Here is a 14,846-nt window from a genome sequence, read left to right as displayed (position 1 = left end):
TGCAGCAGGGTGATCTAAAAGACCAACGCACATCTTGGAGAGGGGTGGCTGGGAACCTAACATACATTTTCCTGCTTCCCTCAAATTTTATGGACTTTCAAGAGTGGCCGTGGGTGACCTGTGAGGTCCTTTATGGTGTCTAGGGAAGGAAGCACAGGTCTGGCAGCTTCTGGAAGCACCAGCAGTTACAGACCTACACCGGGACAACAGTCTGTGTGCATGTCATGTACGTGCGAAAGAGTGAGCTAGAAGGAATTTGAGAAAAATAAGCTACTTAGCAAGTCAAACGCGTTTACAAGAGGCAAGTACAGTAATGCAATAAAGCCCCAAATTTGAGCATAAATTTTATTTGCAACAAAGCAGTTCCTTGATAAGCTGCTGGGGGAATCTGCTGGGGTGTATTTCTGGGGATCTGACTTGATTACCCTGTGCCTAACATCTGCCGCTGAAACCCACTTTGTTGTCCCTTTTATCCACAGGCTTAACTTTATAATTACGCCAGCAGAACTGATGGGTTTTTTTGTAAGAGCTTGCATTTAAATGCTTTCCCTTCAGTAGAGTTTAGAGGAGTTGAGGGGGGAGGCTATTCTTATCCCTGGCAGTTCTACCCATTGCTTTTTGTCTAGGGCAACTTTCTGACCGCAGACTGACTTTTCAGCTTATAATGGCAATGAAAGCACGGTTTTGCAATGGCCCTGCCTCTGCATGCGTGCATTGAGGGAGAAGCATGGCGCAGCAAGTTTCTTAAGAGTTTAATTTGTTGTGCTGGAGGACACGCAAGCCGAGGTGTTCATCCCCCTGGGGTTACTGGAGCCTGTATTGGAAAAGTCCCGCAGGGAGGGATGGGGACGTACGGTGCTGCAGCATGGGCAGTTCGTGTCTGACTCTTAGCCGTCTCATCCCTAGCTATAAACCTTGGCCAAAAAGCAATAGCAGTCTTTGTGAAAAATACAAATATCTCTAGTCCCCTAAAGTATTTTCATTCCAGAATTTCAAAAACTTAATGCAACCTGTGCTGGGGCTTGGGATCTTTCTAGTGGTTAGACACCCAGCATTTGCAGACAGTGGTTACGCTGGCTTCCTCTCTGTAGAAACTAACTGGTGGGGTTTTTTTGAACTTCAGACTTTAAAGGGTGCACGTTGACTCCCAAGGGAAAATTTAGAGAGGCCATCTCAGAGCATGGTTTTTAATTGGCTTTCTCTCAGAAATAGCAAGGAAAAGCCATTAAACTTTAAGGTAGTTTTACAGATGCTGATAGCATTGTGCAAGGTGTTAGCTGTAGATTTAAACTCAGATTAAAATAAGATCTTGAGTGCTTCAAGTACAGGTTGCTGCTGGTAGGAGCACCAAAGCTGGTTGTCTGTGCCAAAACAGGTGACTTCAGTGCGTAAATCTGGGAAGAAGGGTGAGCCTGCAAGGAAGGGCCAGTGGTGGTGGGAGGCTTCTGAGTATTTCTCGCTGGCTGCCAGCGGCATCTCAGTGTGGTGGACGCGGTGAACCACCGGCTCCAGATCTTTTCTGTCCCCGTTCCCTGGAGTTTCTCAAGCTTTTGGGGTTTCGTGTTGTCTGCTGGAATTGGGTACACGAGGAGGGAAATGCTGTGCTTTGGAATGTTGTCCAGGGTGATTTATGGAAAGCGAGATCTCATAGCCCCAGGGCCACGTGTGCAAAATCAGGAACAGCAGCATCATTGACTGATAACATGTTGTCTTTCTAAGCTGAGCACGACTAATTACGGTCTTATGCCCTTTTACTCAGCTTTTTAATATTGTAGTCTATGGGAGAGGGTGAAACTAGCTTTACAGGCAGGTAGTCAGCAGCTAATCTTGTAATATTAATCTCCGTGTGCAGCTCCTAATGAGCAGGGTTCACATTTGCATTGCATGGTAGCTAATTTGGGTGCACTATGAGACCACAAAGCTTGATCAGATGTTCACTCCAGCAGTCATCGGCTCTTCTTCATATGCTGTTAAAATACGTATGTACGTTAACATCTGTTTCTTTGTTGCAACAGGTCCTGCCTGGCATACTGCAGAAGCATTGCTGTATTCTACCTGACAGGAACACAGGTAAACTTTTTTCTTAAGGAGTTAATATTCTAATATGATTTGGAGAAATGCAAACACAAATTGGATAATACAGAGAAGTCTTGCTGGCTGTTTACGGTCAGTGCAGTTCTCTTGTAGGGAGTGACAACTTGGATGTTTTGTTTTAATTACCTGCTTTCATCTGAAGATTTTGTGTATTCTGTTAACTTTCTGGAGCTATCACTGCTGTAGAGACTGCTATCAGGTCTCGCCTATAAAGGTATTTGTATGAACTTCTGAAGCATCTCTATTGTTAATTAAAAAGTTGTAATTTCAGCAAGAAAAGGGGTTTAATACTGGAGTCTACAGTCTGGACCTGTTGACTCACAAAGGTGCTAAGCAGTAAGTCTTATGCGTAGCTCTGACTGCAGATAAATGCTTGCTTTATGCTTATTTTTCAGAGACTAGAGGAGTGGACTAAAGGGGTAGACAGAAGGAGTATCACTAATGATGCCTTGCTGTTGTGCAGGAGACTTAAAGTAGTATGTTTGTGACCAGAACAGAATGGTTGATGAGAAAGATAACATGGATGAGAAGAAAGTGATGACTTAATTTAACATTCTTTTATTGCAAGAAAAAGAATTGCTTTTAAAATAAGTTTTAAAATCGTTTTGAGAGTTTTATAAATTGGGTGAAAGAGACTGCATATACCATTGTGAGTTTGATTTAACAGACTAATTTCAGAGAAGTAGAAAGAAAAATATAGCTGATTTTTGATATCTTCTTAACAGAACATATGTGATTGCTTGCAACTCTTAAGGCTTCACTCCACCTTCGCCCAGTAGCTACCATTAAAATAAACTGGTTCGTTCCTTGGCTTGCTATTACTTGCATTTTAGGCACAGTTTGCACTAAGGGTAATTGCATAGAGAACTTCACAACTGTGTTGAACTGTAGTGGGACTTGTGGTTACTGCAACTGCTCAAAAGAAATATAAAATCTCATTTCCATTTTCATCGATGAACTTGGGAGAAGTACATTATAGGAAGACAGTTAATAATATACCTTTTCTGGCAAGAATTTGGAAGTTTATAATTCGTGAACAGATTGCAGACACTCTTTTGTCTTCATATTTATTTTAAGCATTCCTGAAAACTGGACTAAGAAATCATGGTCTAATGACCTCCACCCAGTTTGTGCTAATATCCTGTGCCGATTATTTTTTTTCTTTTATTTGTAATATAAGAATCTGATCCATATTGCTTTGATGACCAAACTCTTCTTGACTTGTACAGAAGTGTACCAACAGGATATCAAAGTCAGTGTTACATGAAGTGATGGCGTGGAGTTGGGTAGTAAGACTGTGGCCATTTATCTAAAGAGGATGAAATATGCTTTCATAATCAGTATCAAGAAAACAATTTATCTACAGTCCCAGTGACCTTCAGAAGTGCCTTCATTTGTACATAAGAAAAGGGAGAACCTTGCTAATGTAAAATTTGATTCTGAAAATTTTGAACTAAGCTCTTTGAAGAGGAAACATATCAGGTTTTGGTATATAACAAACATTACAGAACTCAAGAACATTTAGGTATGAAAAGAGCTGTAACTTCTATTGCTTCTGTGTGACTGCTGCAGTAAGTATTTTTATGCTTACCTATTATATAGTTTGGAATTGCCAGCAGGTGCAAAGTAAATGATGTCTGTGTTCCATTTTCCCCATTTCCCCCATTTATAGTGTTTAAATACTTGGCAGAGAGAAGGAGAAGAAGAGTTCAGACAGGACGTGGAAGATTTTTCATCTCCTTTCTGGAGGAAATGAACAACTGAATTTTTGAGTTTGATTCATTGAGTCTATTAGAGATACGCAAGCCATTTTCTTGTTTGATTATGTCTGAATCAACTAGTCCAAACTAAGAAGAAGACATTCATTGAATTTGTGTAAATGTGGAAAATGCTATTTGCAATCGAATGTATACATCGTATATAATCTTGCCCAGCTCCATTCTTAGCAAGTGAGCCCAGAGAAATGGCCTGATTGCAAGCTGTAGGTCTGTGTCTGTGTTCAGCTGCTGACGTTTGGAGGAATTTAGCAATATGTGCAGACTTAGGTGTTGTTCCTCATAAAAAGGAGAGAAGGATAAAGACAGATGGACTAGGGAAGGATGGGAGAAGAAGCATAAAATGACACCTCCAAAACCATTAGGGGACAACACAGATGCTGCAGGGAGTAGGGAGGGGTGAAAAGGAGAGATGCAGTAGTGGTTTCCCCACTTGGTTATATCCGTTCAACAGTTCAGGAGCAGCCAGCTTGGGGGTCTCGAGCTTCTCGTTCAAGAGTGGCCCCACAGCCAGCCTCTTCCGCGCTGCTAGCACAGGAGCTGCACCCCGGAGAAAGAAACGAGCCCTTGGGAGCGATGGGGCCAGTGCTGCCAGGCCATCTTTTGCCCCACCTGCCCATCAGACCTAGCCTGACCTCTGTTCTCAGGGAATACATGCAATTGGCCTTGAAAGTAGCATGGCCCCGGACTGCCTGTACCCTAGAAAACTGCGTGTTGCTCTGTCCCTTCCTACAGTCTGTGAGTTTGAAGGTGCAGTACTTACCCTGTCAGTACTGGCATTCTGTATTTGTAAACTGGAGACGAGAGCTATGCGTGGAATGAAAGGTGCACGGGAGCGATGATCACCTTCCCCTGGTGACGGTGCATTAGTACTTCTACCGTGAACTTTTATTCTCAGTGTTTATAACTTGGCTATAAAAACATCTCCTGCAGAGTCTTTCAAAGGGGTGGATAAAAAAAGTAATTCAGCTGTTCCACAGCAATGCAGTTTTGGAAGAAGACACATATTTAACAAGATGAGATGTTTCAAAGGTTAAAGAATGATTCATTTTTCAAACATGTAAAACATTTACAAAATCTCAGTCTCTAAATACAACACCGAATGCTGCTAGTTGGTTGCTTGCATTAAGCTTTTCTAATAGACAGTGATGTTTCATTTCTTAAGTGTTAATTTATTTGCAGCTTTCCATTAATCATAAATATATTTTCATTACTAAACTGGAAGTTCATAGAGCATGCACTAGTATAGTGCATGTTCATTATCATGTTAACTAGTATCCAGAACCTGTATTTGTCACATACCTTGTGCCTCAAGAAGCAAAGTATTCTAGACTAGACAACTTTATTCCGCACTTCGTACTCATATGCCATAAGCATGCTAGAAGAGCTGTATTGATGTCCCTTCTCAGTTTCTTTGCATCTCCCATAACTTAACCAGCCAGCAACAACTGGGATGTATTAGCAGTTATAAAGTTAATTGGAAGAAAAGCACTTACATCCTCTGTACAGGTGTTACTAACAAGATCATAAGGGGAAACAGTGTGAAGGTACTAATGACCTGATGGGGAGCAGCTTGCTCATTTTCTTGAATTATAACCCTCTCTCTCTCTCTCCAGCTCCAGCTGGGAGAAATAACCCACCCCTTTTGATGGACATCCACTACCCTTTGCAGACCTGTACAGCCAGCTCTAATTCTGTTTATGAATATCCCCCAGCAATGATCCATCCCCTGCCAATGGGAATTCTTCAGTCAAGTCAGAAGTCCCTCCTTGTTACTGCACGGTCCCTTCTGTAAACCTTAGACAGATGCTAAGGCTGTCCTTCTCGCTTCCCTTCCCCCCTATTATCATCTTAATTATGATAATGGTTTAGAGAGCTGCTCACACAGTATGAGCAGTAAACTCCCTTTCTACCCTTGAAATGAAGATAGCTGTTAAGCATAAGAAGTTGTGGAATTCCTGAAAAAAAGGGAAAATTTGATGGGTAAGAATGCAGCTTTGGAAGAGAGAAGTCAATGTTCCCTGATGTGGGTTGCTTTTTATTTAAATTTATGTATTTTAAAGATTTATTTTTGTTTCCAGTCTTTCTTGAAATAGAGCTCTTCAGGCGGTACATGTGGGTTGTTTAATTACAGATACTTTCACACAAAGAAAAAGAGGAAATATATCTGAAAGCTTATGCTTTTGTGTATGCTATGTTTAAGTAGTCTTAGACCAGATAACTGAATTATTTTGAGTTTGATTTTTGTTTACCCCAGAGCTCCCTGTATCGTGATCTAGCACAGTGAATGATCCTCAAGGTGAGCACAACTATACTTGGTGCAGTAAAATGTGAGTTATCAATGGGACTCATTAAGAGAAGGCGCTTTGTGCGATTTTTACCATTGCTGCAGCTGTTAAATGGACATTCTGGCACTGCAGAGATGCTGATAACTGTGTGCTTTCTCTGCCGCTGTTGTGCTCTTTATACACAATTATTAGTTTCCTGTCATGCAAGGAAATTGCACAAAGAGCTTCTGTACTATCCTTTTCCGTTATAGCTGTGAGTTTAGTACGTTGTGGACTGCAAATTTGGGCTCATTTTTTCCACTGAAGATCCCAAAGGAAGGAACAAATCAATAGTCACTAACAGCTTCGTGGGTTGATTTGTTCTTTTATGCTTTAGGCTTGAATTTCCTCTCTCATGGTGAAGAACATAGGTACAATAAAGAGCATCCGCACCTATCTGGCTGACTTGATTCTGATAAATAGTTCCCTTAAACTTTAAACAACACTCTTAAAAAAAAAAAAAAAAAAAAAAAAAAAAAATTATGCTGTTTGAAGTTCCTTCATCATCCGTTTTTAGGTCAGCCCTTGTGTGCTGATATTGAACTTGCTCAAGATGTAAAATCCTTGGTTATAATCATTCTCTTTTGTCCACTGCATTGGCTAAAATTACATTGAAAAAAAATGTGACCAATGTTCTGCTCTGCAAAGAATGAGTAATGTCTGCTTGAGAGAGTGGTAATTGCTTTAGATACAAAAGCGAAAGTTTAATAATAACCGATCTCTTCATTGGGTAAAGTATAGCCCAAGACAGTAATGTTTCATCCTTCGCTTGTTTGCTTTTCTTCCTGTTGCTTGAAGAGCAAATATTGAACAGGAGAAAAATCTAAGATGGTATTAAAAAAATTCCTGCATTAAACTTTTGCTAAATTGGATAAAGAAGTTGACATTGTCTTTTTTTTTTTTCCCTTAACTTTATCTACAACTGTGTTGTCTAAGTAGCTTTTAAATTAAAAGGAGTGTGGACTGGTGCTCAAACCTGATGCATTTTATAGCTAGCAAATACGATGCTAACTGCTAGTTAATTTTTTTCACGTATATTTTTATTCAAATGCAATGGATGTTTGTAAGAAGAGCCATCCAAATGACTGGGCTCACCATGCATATGTATGAACTGTACAGCAGCCAGTTTGATTTCACAGAAGGAATTACAGGACAATGTTCAGAAGCCGAAGTCCTGTTATGAAAATAACTTGCCATATTCACTAGCATATCATCTTCCATCTGAACATTTTGAAGTACTTAATTAATTGTGATGAATTTTTGTCTTGTGCCATTGAGATAAAAACATTCTATCCCTATGTCTTACAGAAGAGGAAGTCGGATTATCAGCTAGTGCAACACAAGAATATGCACTAGGGTTATGTATCATCTGCTTTAGAAGTTCTTTGCTTAACCCAAGATTGTCCTTTTACTTTCAAGATGTAGCTATAGATTTTTAGACAGTTCCTGCAGGCTTCACCTGCTGTCTGCTTGCTGAGTTCAACATGAGCGTTCTCATTCAGATGTTCAGCTGCAGGCTGCCTGCTGGTACTTTCCAGTCCTGTTTCCATGGAAATGGGAATTAGAGGGGTGAAAATAAAGCAAGAGTAAGTATTTTCTTAATCTTCTAGTTAATCCGGAAGTTCTCATACCTTGGTATCAAGGTTGTTTTGCTTTTAGTTGGCTAGGCATATGATGCCAATGCTTGCAAAATGAAAAATAAATAAAACCTGTCGTTAAGGCTGTTATGAGCAATACCCGTTACCTTAAATCTGTAGAGGTGTCTGGGATCACCAGTAAAGGATGAAGATGGGAGAACGGAACTGGACAGTGTAAGGATAAGCTGATGAAAGGGTGGGAGGCAATACCCGGTGGCAGAGGTGATAAACTGTGACAGAACTTCTTGTCAGATATCGTGACAAATGTTGACAGTAATTAATTGAATAGTGCCACAGGAACCCAGGGGAGGAAAGCGTCCAGTTCGGAGACGATCTAATGTAAATGTTCCAGACTGAAAGTGAAACAAAGGATTCATCCAATGCGTTCAGAACATAATGCGGGGCTGTCATGGTTCCCTAGAGATTCCTGCTCTCCTTTTTTCCTCCACATTACTGACACTACCATATCAGCAAAGTCAGGACTGTGTAGCAGTTGCTGTACAGATGGTTCTATTTACTGCAAGCAGCATATTCTTATGTACACTCTTCTGCCCCTTCCCCAGGGCGGAACCCCAGCCACGGCTTGGTGTTAGCCTGTCCTTGTGAAGAGGAGGTCCGGGGTCTCTAGCCCAGGCCACTATTCCTCTTATTTCGGCCAGAAGTAAGCAGTCGCATTAGCACGGAGTCAGGAATGGGGAGGGAGCAGGCCTATGCCATGCCCCAAGGAGGATCAGCTATACCCACCTCTTTTCTCACAGATGCTTGTGTGGCCTTTCCAGGCCTTTTATTCAGCTCCCCTGACCTCACCACTGAAAACTTTTCCTGATACATAACCTGAGCCTTCCTTGCTGCAGCCTAAGCTCATTAAATTGTGTGGACGATGTGTGCCTCCTGTTTCTCAGCTCCTTGAAGATAGCCTGTGTATACCTGGGGAATGCTAATCCTGTCTTCCCTCTCTCTAGATTTTGTTGTCTAGGTTAACAAATTCCACTTCTCCCCTCTTTCGTGTATGTTGCACTAGCGTACAGCCAAACCTGACATGCTTTGAAAGTAACTCGTTGAAATACGAGCCTGTTTTCACCCCCAGATTTATTTAGAAGAGAATGCAGGGTGTAGCAGTTCTCTAACATAATGTGTGATGGTTCCCTAAACATGGCATCATCTTTGATTATCTAATGTCTAATGTCCCATTTCTAGACAGAAACTCTAATGTACTGTAGTCTGTGACCTTTCTTCTTCCAGAAGACTTGGTGGATTTGGGTGAATACATTACCACTGGATATAGACTTCAAAAAGAAGAGTTGCTTTGTTTCCTTGTTTTTCTTTAGTACTAGCTCAGTTCTGGAAAGGTGATCTGACTGTAGGAATTAATGTAATTTAAATAGGTAAAAACCAGGAGGTTTGAGTAAAGGTACCAGAATCTTTTATTTTAGTATTCCTGAGTGGGTGGGTTTTCACTTCTTGATTTCCTGATTCTCTGCCACTCACCACAGCCCACAAGGTGCATATACGTCTATTACCTAAACTCTGCTTTTCGTCAGTGTTTTCCTCTAGCTTTTCTCCTATCTACAGAAGATCAGCAGCACAGGGAGTAGAGCCATAAGGGACCAAGGCATTGGTTCCACTTCTCCCAGGGATTCAGAATCTTAATAAGGTGCAACTGGCACTGAAAACCAGATAGCTTAGAGTGATGTTAAGAGGAAACTTACAGGCTGTGGAAGAAATTATCTTCTAAAGTTAGTTTGCATCCTTTGGGATTTTTTAGGCTCTTTAGTACTGCTAGATGTCCAGCTAGAGTAAGGAACTGTACACTGTCAGTCTCAAACCAGCCAGGAGACTACCTTGTCTAATTGCATTTGTATCTGCCTAGGACTGTCTGGCTCAGTCCACTGAAATCTGGTCTCTGTCTGGTGCAAAATACAGGCAGATTGGGGTAGACTCAGACTTCAACAGGGTCAGGTCTGTTATCTCAAGATTGGTAGGTCCTCAGACCAGTATCAGGACTTCCAGGTACAGAGATAATTAACACATGCTTAAAATAACTGGACAGGCCAGAGGACTTTGGATATGTGTGAGCATAAAACTCTTTTAAGACTCCAGCTGGCCCAGGTCTCTGTGCCGTTCAGCTTATGGAATAAAGAGCGTGGTCACAGCACAGAGCACTGGTGCTTCAGTCTTTGCACAGTGTCCTGGCTGGCTGCTTGCGTTGCACAAAGCCCTTTGTGGAGTTCAAGGTCCTCCACTACAACTAGCTCCTCCCGAGAGATGTTTTAGATGTTTTTCCCCTCTCATTACTGTTGTGAGAAGTCACAGCTGTGCTTCACCCAAAACTATGTCATCTTCAGACAAAAAACTGAGCAAGAGATTTCACTGCTGTTTAGATGTCACGTGAAATGTTCCAAGATCAATCAAACACGCTCCCCTGGAAGGCCGATGCTGATCAGCCCCTCTGCTCTCGGGGCTGGATGTAAAGCGTTAGCTGTAAAATAGCACTTTCACAACAGTGTCACCCTCGTGTGTGGAGGGGGGGGGAGTGTGCAGGGACTGCAGAAGGTGCTCTAACTCAATGGAGCTCAGTTCTAGAGGCAGAAATGTGAGTGAGTGTGTGTTTGCCATCTCTGCCTAACGTCGTAAGAGCCCTGGTGGCTGAAGGTGTGTGGGAAGGAAATTCTCCCCAGAAAACAGCATCTCTTGCAAGAAAGTTTACTTGACCTTTATTTCTGAAATGTTTTGTAAAGCATTCCCAATGCGTACAGCTCAGCTCCTGAAGGAAGGGAGAAGTGTGCATCAGCAGCGGCAGACACTGCAGGCAGGTCTGATAACTGGTCGTGTAAGCAAGGTGACTAAGTATTGCGAAATGAAAGCAGTGTGCAGAATAACTGATTTCTATATGTCAGAGTTTGGGATTTTTATTTTTTAGTGCTTTTATCTATTTGTGAAATGGTTGCCCAGGCAGTGCATAAATCACGTGGAATGAGGGGCTGTGTACGGGTGTGTGAGTGTACTATATACACAGGCACTCTCTTGCGGAGGAACATAGTTTTGAAGTCCATTGCCAAAATGTACAACTTGGCCAACACAAGTGCAGTGTGTGGGCAGAGTTAAAGAGCATGAAATTGAGCAGAGAAATCAAAAGGTAGACATTTCTCCTCATGTAGTCAGTAAGGTAGAATGTTAGTACTGTTTTCTAGAACAACTACCAGTCAATGGCGAGATGCACAGGGAATTCATGTAAGTCTCAGAGGATATAGCTGTAATGCTGAAGGAGTCTTGAATTCATTGATTTCACATGGGAACAGTAGACCAATCTGATATTTAATTCCTGTGAGAGAAATTTGATTGCGGGCCAAAAGAAACTATCCCTTCACCTCTTAAAGGTCTCAGGGGTGCCTGCACAGAAGTATCTGCATTCCCCGTTGCAGTAATGTCTTGCCTCTCTCTGGCTACTTTGATTACTTGGAAGTAAGGACAGATCTCTTGGCTCGTATGCATTAATCATACATAATTCAGTTGTGTAAAGTATAGAAGTGACAGAAAAGTTTTATTTGCTACTAATTGAAGTGACAGAAAAGTTTTATTTGCTACTAATTTCTTAATATGTTGATTATATTCTGTTTTGCCTTAAATTACAATTACAGAATCACAGAATCACAGAATCACAGAATAGTAGGGGTTGGAAGGGACCTCTGTGGGTCATCTAGTCCAACCCCCCCGCCGAAGCAGGGTCACCTACAGCAGGCTGCACAGGACCTTGTCCAGGCGGGTCTTGAATATCTCCAGAGAAGGAGACTCCACAACCTCCCTGGGCAGCCTGTTCCAGTGCTCCGTCACCCTCAGAGAGAAGAAGTTCCTCCTCATGTTCAGACGGAACTTCCTGTGCCTCAGTTTGTGCCCATTACCCCTTGTCCTGTCACTGGGCACCACTGAAAAGAGCTTGGCCCCATCCTCCTGACACCCACCCTTCAGATATTTGTAGGCATTTATAAGGTCCCCTCTCAGCCTTCTCTTCTTCAGGCTGAACAAGCCCAGTTCCCTCAACCTCTCCTCGTAGTGGAGATGCTCCAGTCCCCTCACCATCCTTGTAGCCCTCCGCTGGACTCTCTCCAGTAGCTCTTCATCCTTCTTGAACTGGGGAGCCCAGAACTGGACACAGTACTCCAGATGAGGCCTCACCAGGGTAGTGTAGAGGGGAAGGAGAACCTCCCTTGTCCTGCTGGCCACACTCTTCTTGATGCACCCCAGGATCCCATTGGCCTTCTTGGCAGCCAGGGCACACTGCTGGCTCATAGTTAACCTGTCGTCCACCAGGACACCCAGGTCCCTCTCCGCAGAGCTGCTCTCCAGCGGGTCCACCCCAAGCCTGTACTGGTGCATGAGGTTGTTCCTCCCCAGGTGCAGGACCCTGCACTTGCCCTTGTTGAACCTCATCAGGTTCCTCTCTGCCCAGCTCTCCAGCCTATCCAGGTCACGCTGAATGGCAGCACAGCCTTCAAAAAATTCAACTGTTTAAGTAGATTGTTATCCTAAAAATAACTCCTTTCATGATCTGGGAAGACTCCCAGTCCTGAGAGGAGTAAGCAATGGAAACAGCATCAGAAGTGGCCATCAGTCTTTTCTCCCAGCTTCACTTCAGCTGTATCATAATCCCCAATTTTGTAAAAGATCTTCAAGGTTTTGAAGAGTAAAACTTTTTTTTTTTTTTCAGGGGATGCGGGAATAATGGATTTTGTCATAAAAGTTTTCTTGCAAAAAGAATGCAAGTTAGAAAAAATAAGGACTAGAATTCACATTGCTAACTTCTAAAAAGAAATCTATTTCAAGAAACTCGTTTGCTTTGTTTGTCCTTCTCCACCCCCCCACTCCTCCACCACCCCTTTTTACTAGCAGTGTGGGGGAGTATGGGGAATTGGGTTCTGTATCTAAGATACTCCCAGTGTCAAATAACTTTTATTTTCGTAAGATGTCTGAACAATGTTTGTCTGCTCTAAGGCATGCTGCTTAATTTAGAGAAGTCTGCCACATGTTTTGGATTTGTATTTAACTCCCTAGGACTGAATAACAGATTTAAAAAGATGTAGCATACAAGCCTCTCCATGATTAAACCCAGCTGTGCATTTTTCAGAAAAGGGCATCCCACTTCCACTGGCTTACTGGTGGAGACTTCTTCCAGTTGTACCTTTTTTCTTTCAGCTGACTTTATTAATGTACTTTTTTTCCTGTCCTTCCTATTTCTTCTGGTATTAGCAGGTGGGGTGGGAGTACTAAAACATATATTTTGTTATAACATCTGAGCTGTTCATGCTTTCCATTTAGAGATTAACTACAGTGATATTCTCTGTGCTTAGAATGTTTTTTCTGTGCTAGAGTGATTTTATTTGTAGTAATGCTGTGTGACGTAGTTCTCCTGTCTTTTGGGATACTATAACATAATTGGCACTATAAATAAGAGCTGCAGATGTCTACAATCGTTCACAACAGGCAGTAACTTAACTGCTTGTCTCCTTTCTGTCATGATGGCAAGTATCAAACACTTCTGCTCCAATAATGCGTATGATCCCCAAAGTGTTAGTGGTGCCTGTTGTAGATGTGTATTACCAGAGGCAGCGCTGCACCCTCTGCACTGGAGATTAAACCACAGCAAATGCTTCCACGCGTGTGGTTTAGTCGTCTCAGCATGACTCTGCGTTGGGTAAGACACCAGCTGTATCTCCAGAGAAGCTCTCCCAAACTGCCAGCTGAGAGGAGTGATGGTGATGAGCAAGGAAAAGCGGAGGAAGAGTCTAGGAACAGCAAAACCTGTCCTATTAGCTTATCCTTCTCGGGGCCAAGATTATTGGGGCAGGGAAGGGGCAGAGAAAGTGAAGACACTTCACTGTAAAGGAAGGTGATATTTCAGTGTACCTCTGTGAAAGTAATTCTGTAAGATTAGAAGCATGTTGTCACTTGTAGATTCTATTAATTTTATTAAAGTATGTTGATTTGCTGGACTTAGGTAGTTAAATGCTAAAGTGAGGAAGTGTGAATTTGTCGCTGAGCAAGGCTGCTGTCCCAGGGTCCCCCAGGCCTTATCTGGACACAGCTTAAAGTCAGGGAAGAAGTGAGGGGTGAGAGTACAGTTCCAGAGAAACAACGAGAAGCATTAACTCACAACTGTGCTCATCTGACAGCAAACCCCAGGGATGAATAATCTGAAGATTATCAGTGGTATATATAGGAAACCTAAACTTACCAAAGAATAACGATGGCATGACAAAAAGCCATGAGGGCATTTCCAGCCTTTCTTACCTTATATAATGACTTCATGAATGTCCTTTATAAACCGAGGACCGATCCTCTGTACTGTGCCATTAAAACTTCGTGTCAGCCAGGAGCCTGCATACTGAACATGGGCAGAACAATGCTGGAGGCTTCAGCTGACAGAAATTTAATTCATGAACCACCTTCACAAATATATTTGGAACTTGTGAGTCACAGAAATCAGCCCACAAGGCATAAGAAATTACATCATGGGTAAGCTGTAGGTGATTATAAATGTAAGGGATAAGATATCAGATAAGCTTCAAGGAAAGGGAAGTATATTTTGAAAATGCTTCAGTGCTTTTGGCTGCCCTGTTCGTTCGGAGGGCAGTTGGAGGAAGCGATACAAAAGTGAAAAGCCTGAAGAGGAAGGACCAGCATGGCATGTACTGTTACTAATAGGTGTTAATTAAGTGTCCTTTCTTTTATTGCCGTGAAGACTTAGAAATCATGTACAGTCGTGAGCACCTCTCTGTTAGGACTAGTGATCCATGTTTCATATACCCGAGTATAAGTCTTGCTGATCTATTCTATTTGCACTAAATATATGTAATCATTCTTTAAAAAATATCATTAGAATTTGTTTCCCAGTGCTGAAATTTTCTAACTCTCTCCTGTTTCCATGGAAACTGTAATAGTAAGAAGACACAGTAAACAAATGCACTGTATTATAAGCCTCCTCTTTAGCAGGACGTTCATTTTATTAATATCTGTGC

General features: G+C 42.1%; 1 protein-coding gene across 6 annotated transcripts in view; it reads left to right on the top strand.

Moving 5' to 3' along the window:
• Nucleotides 1-14,846, top strand: part of DLGAP2 (DLG associated protein 2) — a 501,744-nt gene that overhangs the window by 81,765 nt on the left and 405,133 nt on the right. For 4 of the 6 annotated variants that reach the window (XM_075414729.1, XM_075414734.1, XM_075414748.1 and 1 more), the window contains exon 2: nucleotides 2,016-2,070. In XM_075414729.1, coding sequence (XP_075270844.1) covers nucleotides 2,016-2,070 — 55 coding nt within the window. Of the gene's footprint in view, nucleotides 1-2,015; nucleotides 2,071-14,846 lie in introns of those variants that run through there. The other 2 variants (XM_075414740.1, XM_075414736.1) reach the window with 2 other exon arrangements.

The sequence above is a fragment of the Opisthocomus hoazin genome, chromosome 2 (genome assembly GCF_030867145.1).
Source record: "Opisthocomus hoazin isolate bOpiHoa1 chromosome 2, bOpiHoa1.hap1, whole genome shotgun sequence".
Lineage (NCBI taxonomy): Eukaryota > Metazoa > Chordata > Aves > Opisthocomiformes > Opisthocomidae > Opisthocomus > Opisthocomus hoazin.
This window is presented reverse-complemented; position numbering and strand designations above follow the sequence as displayed.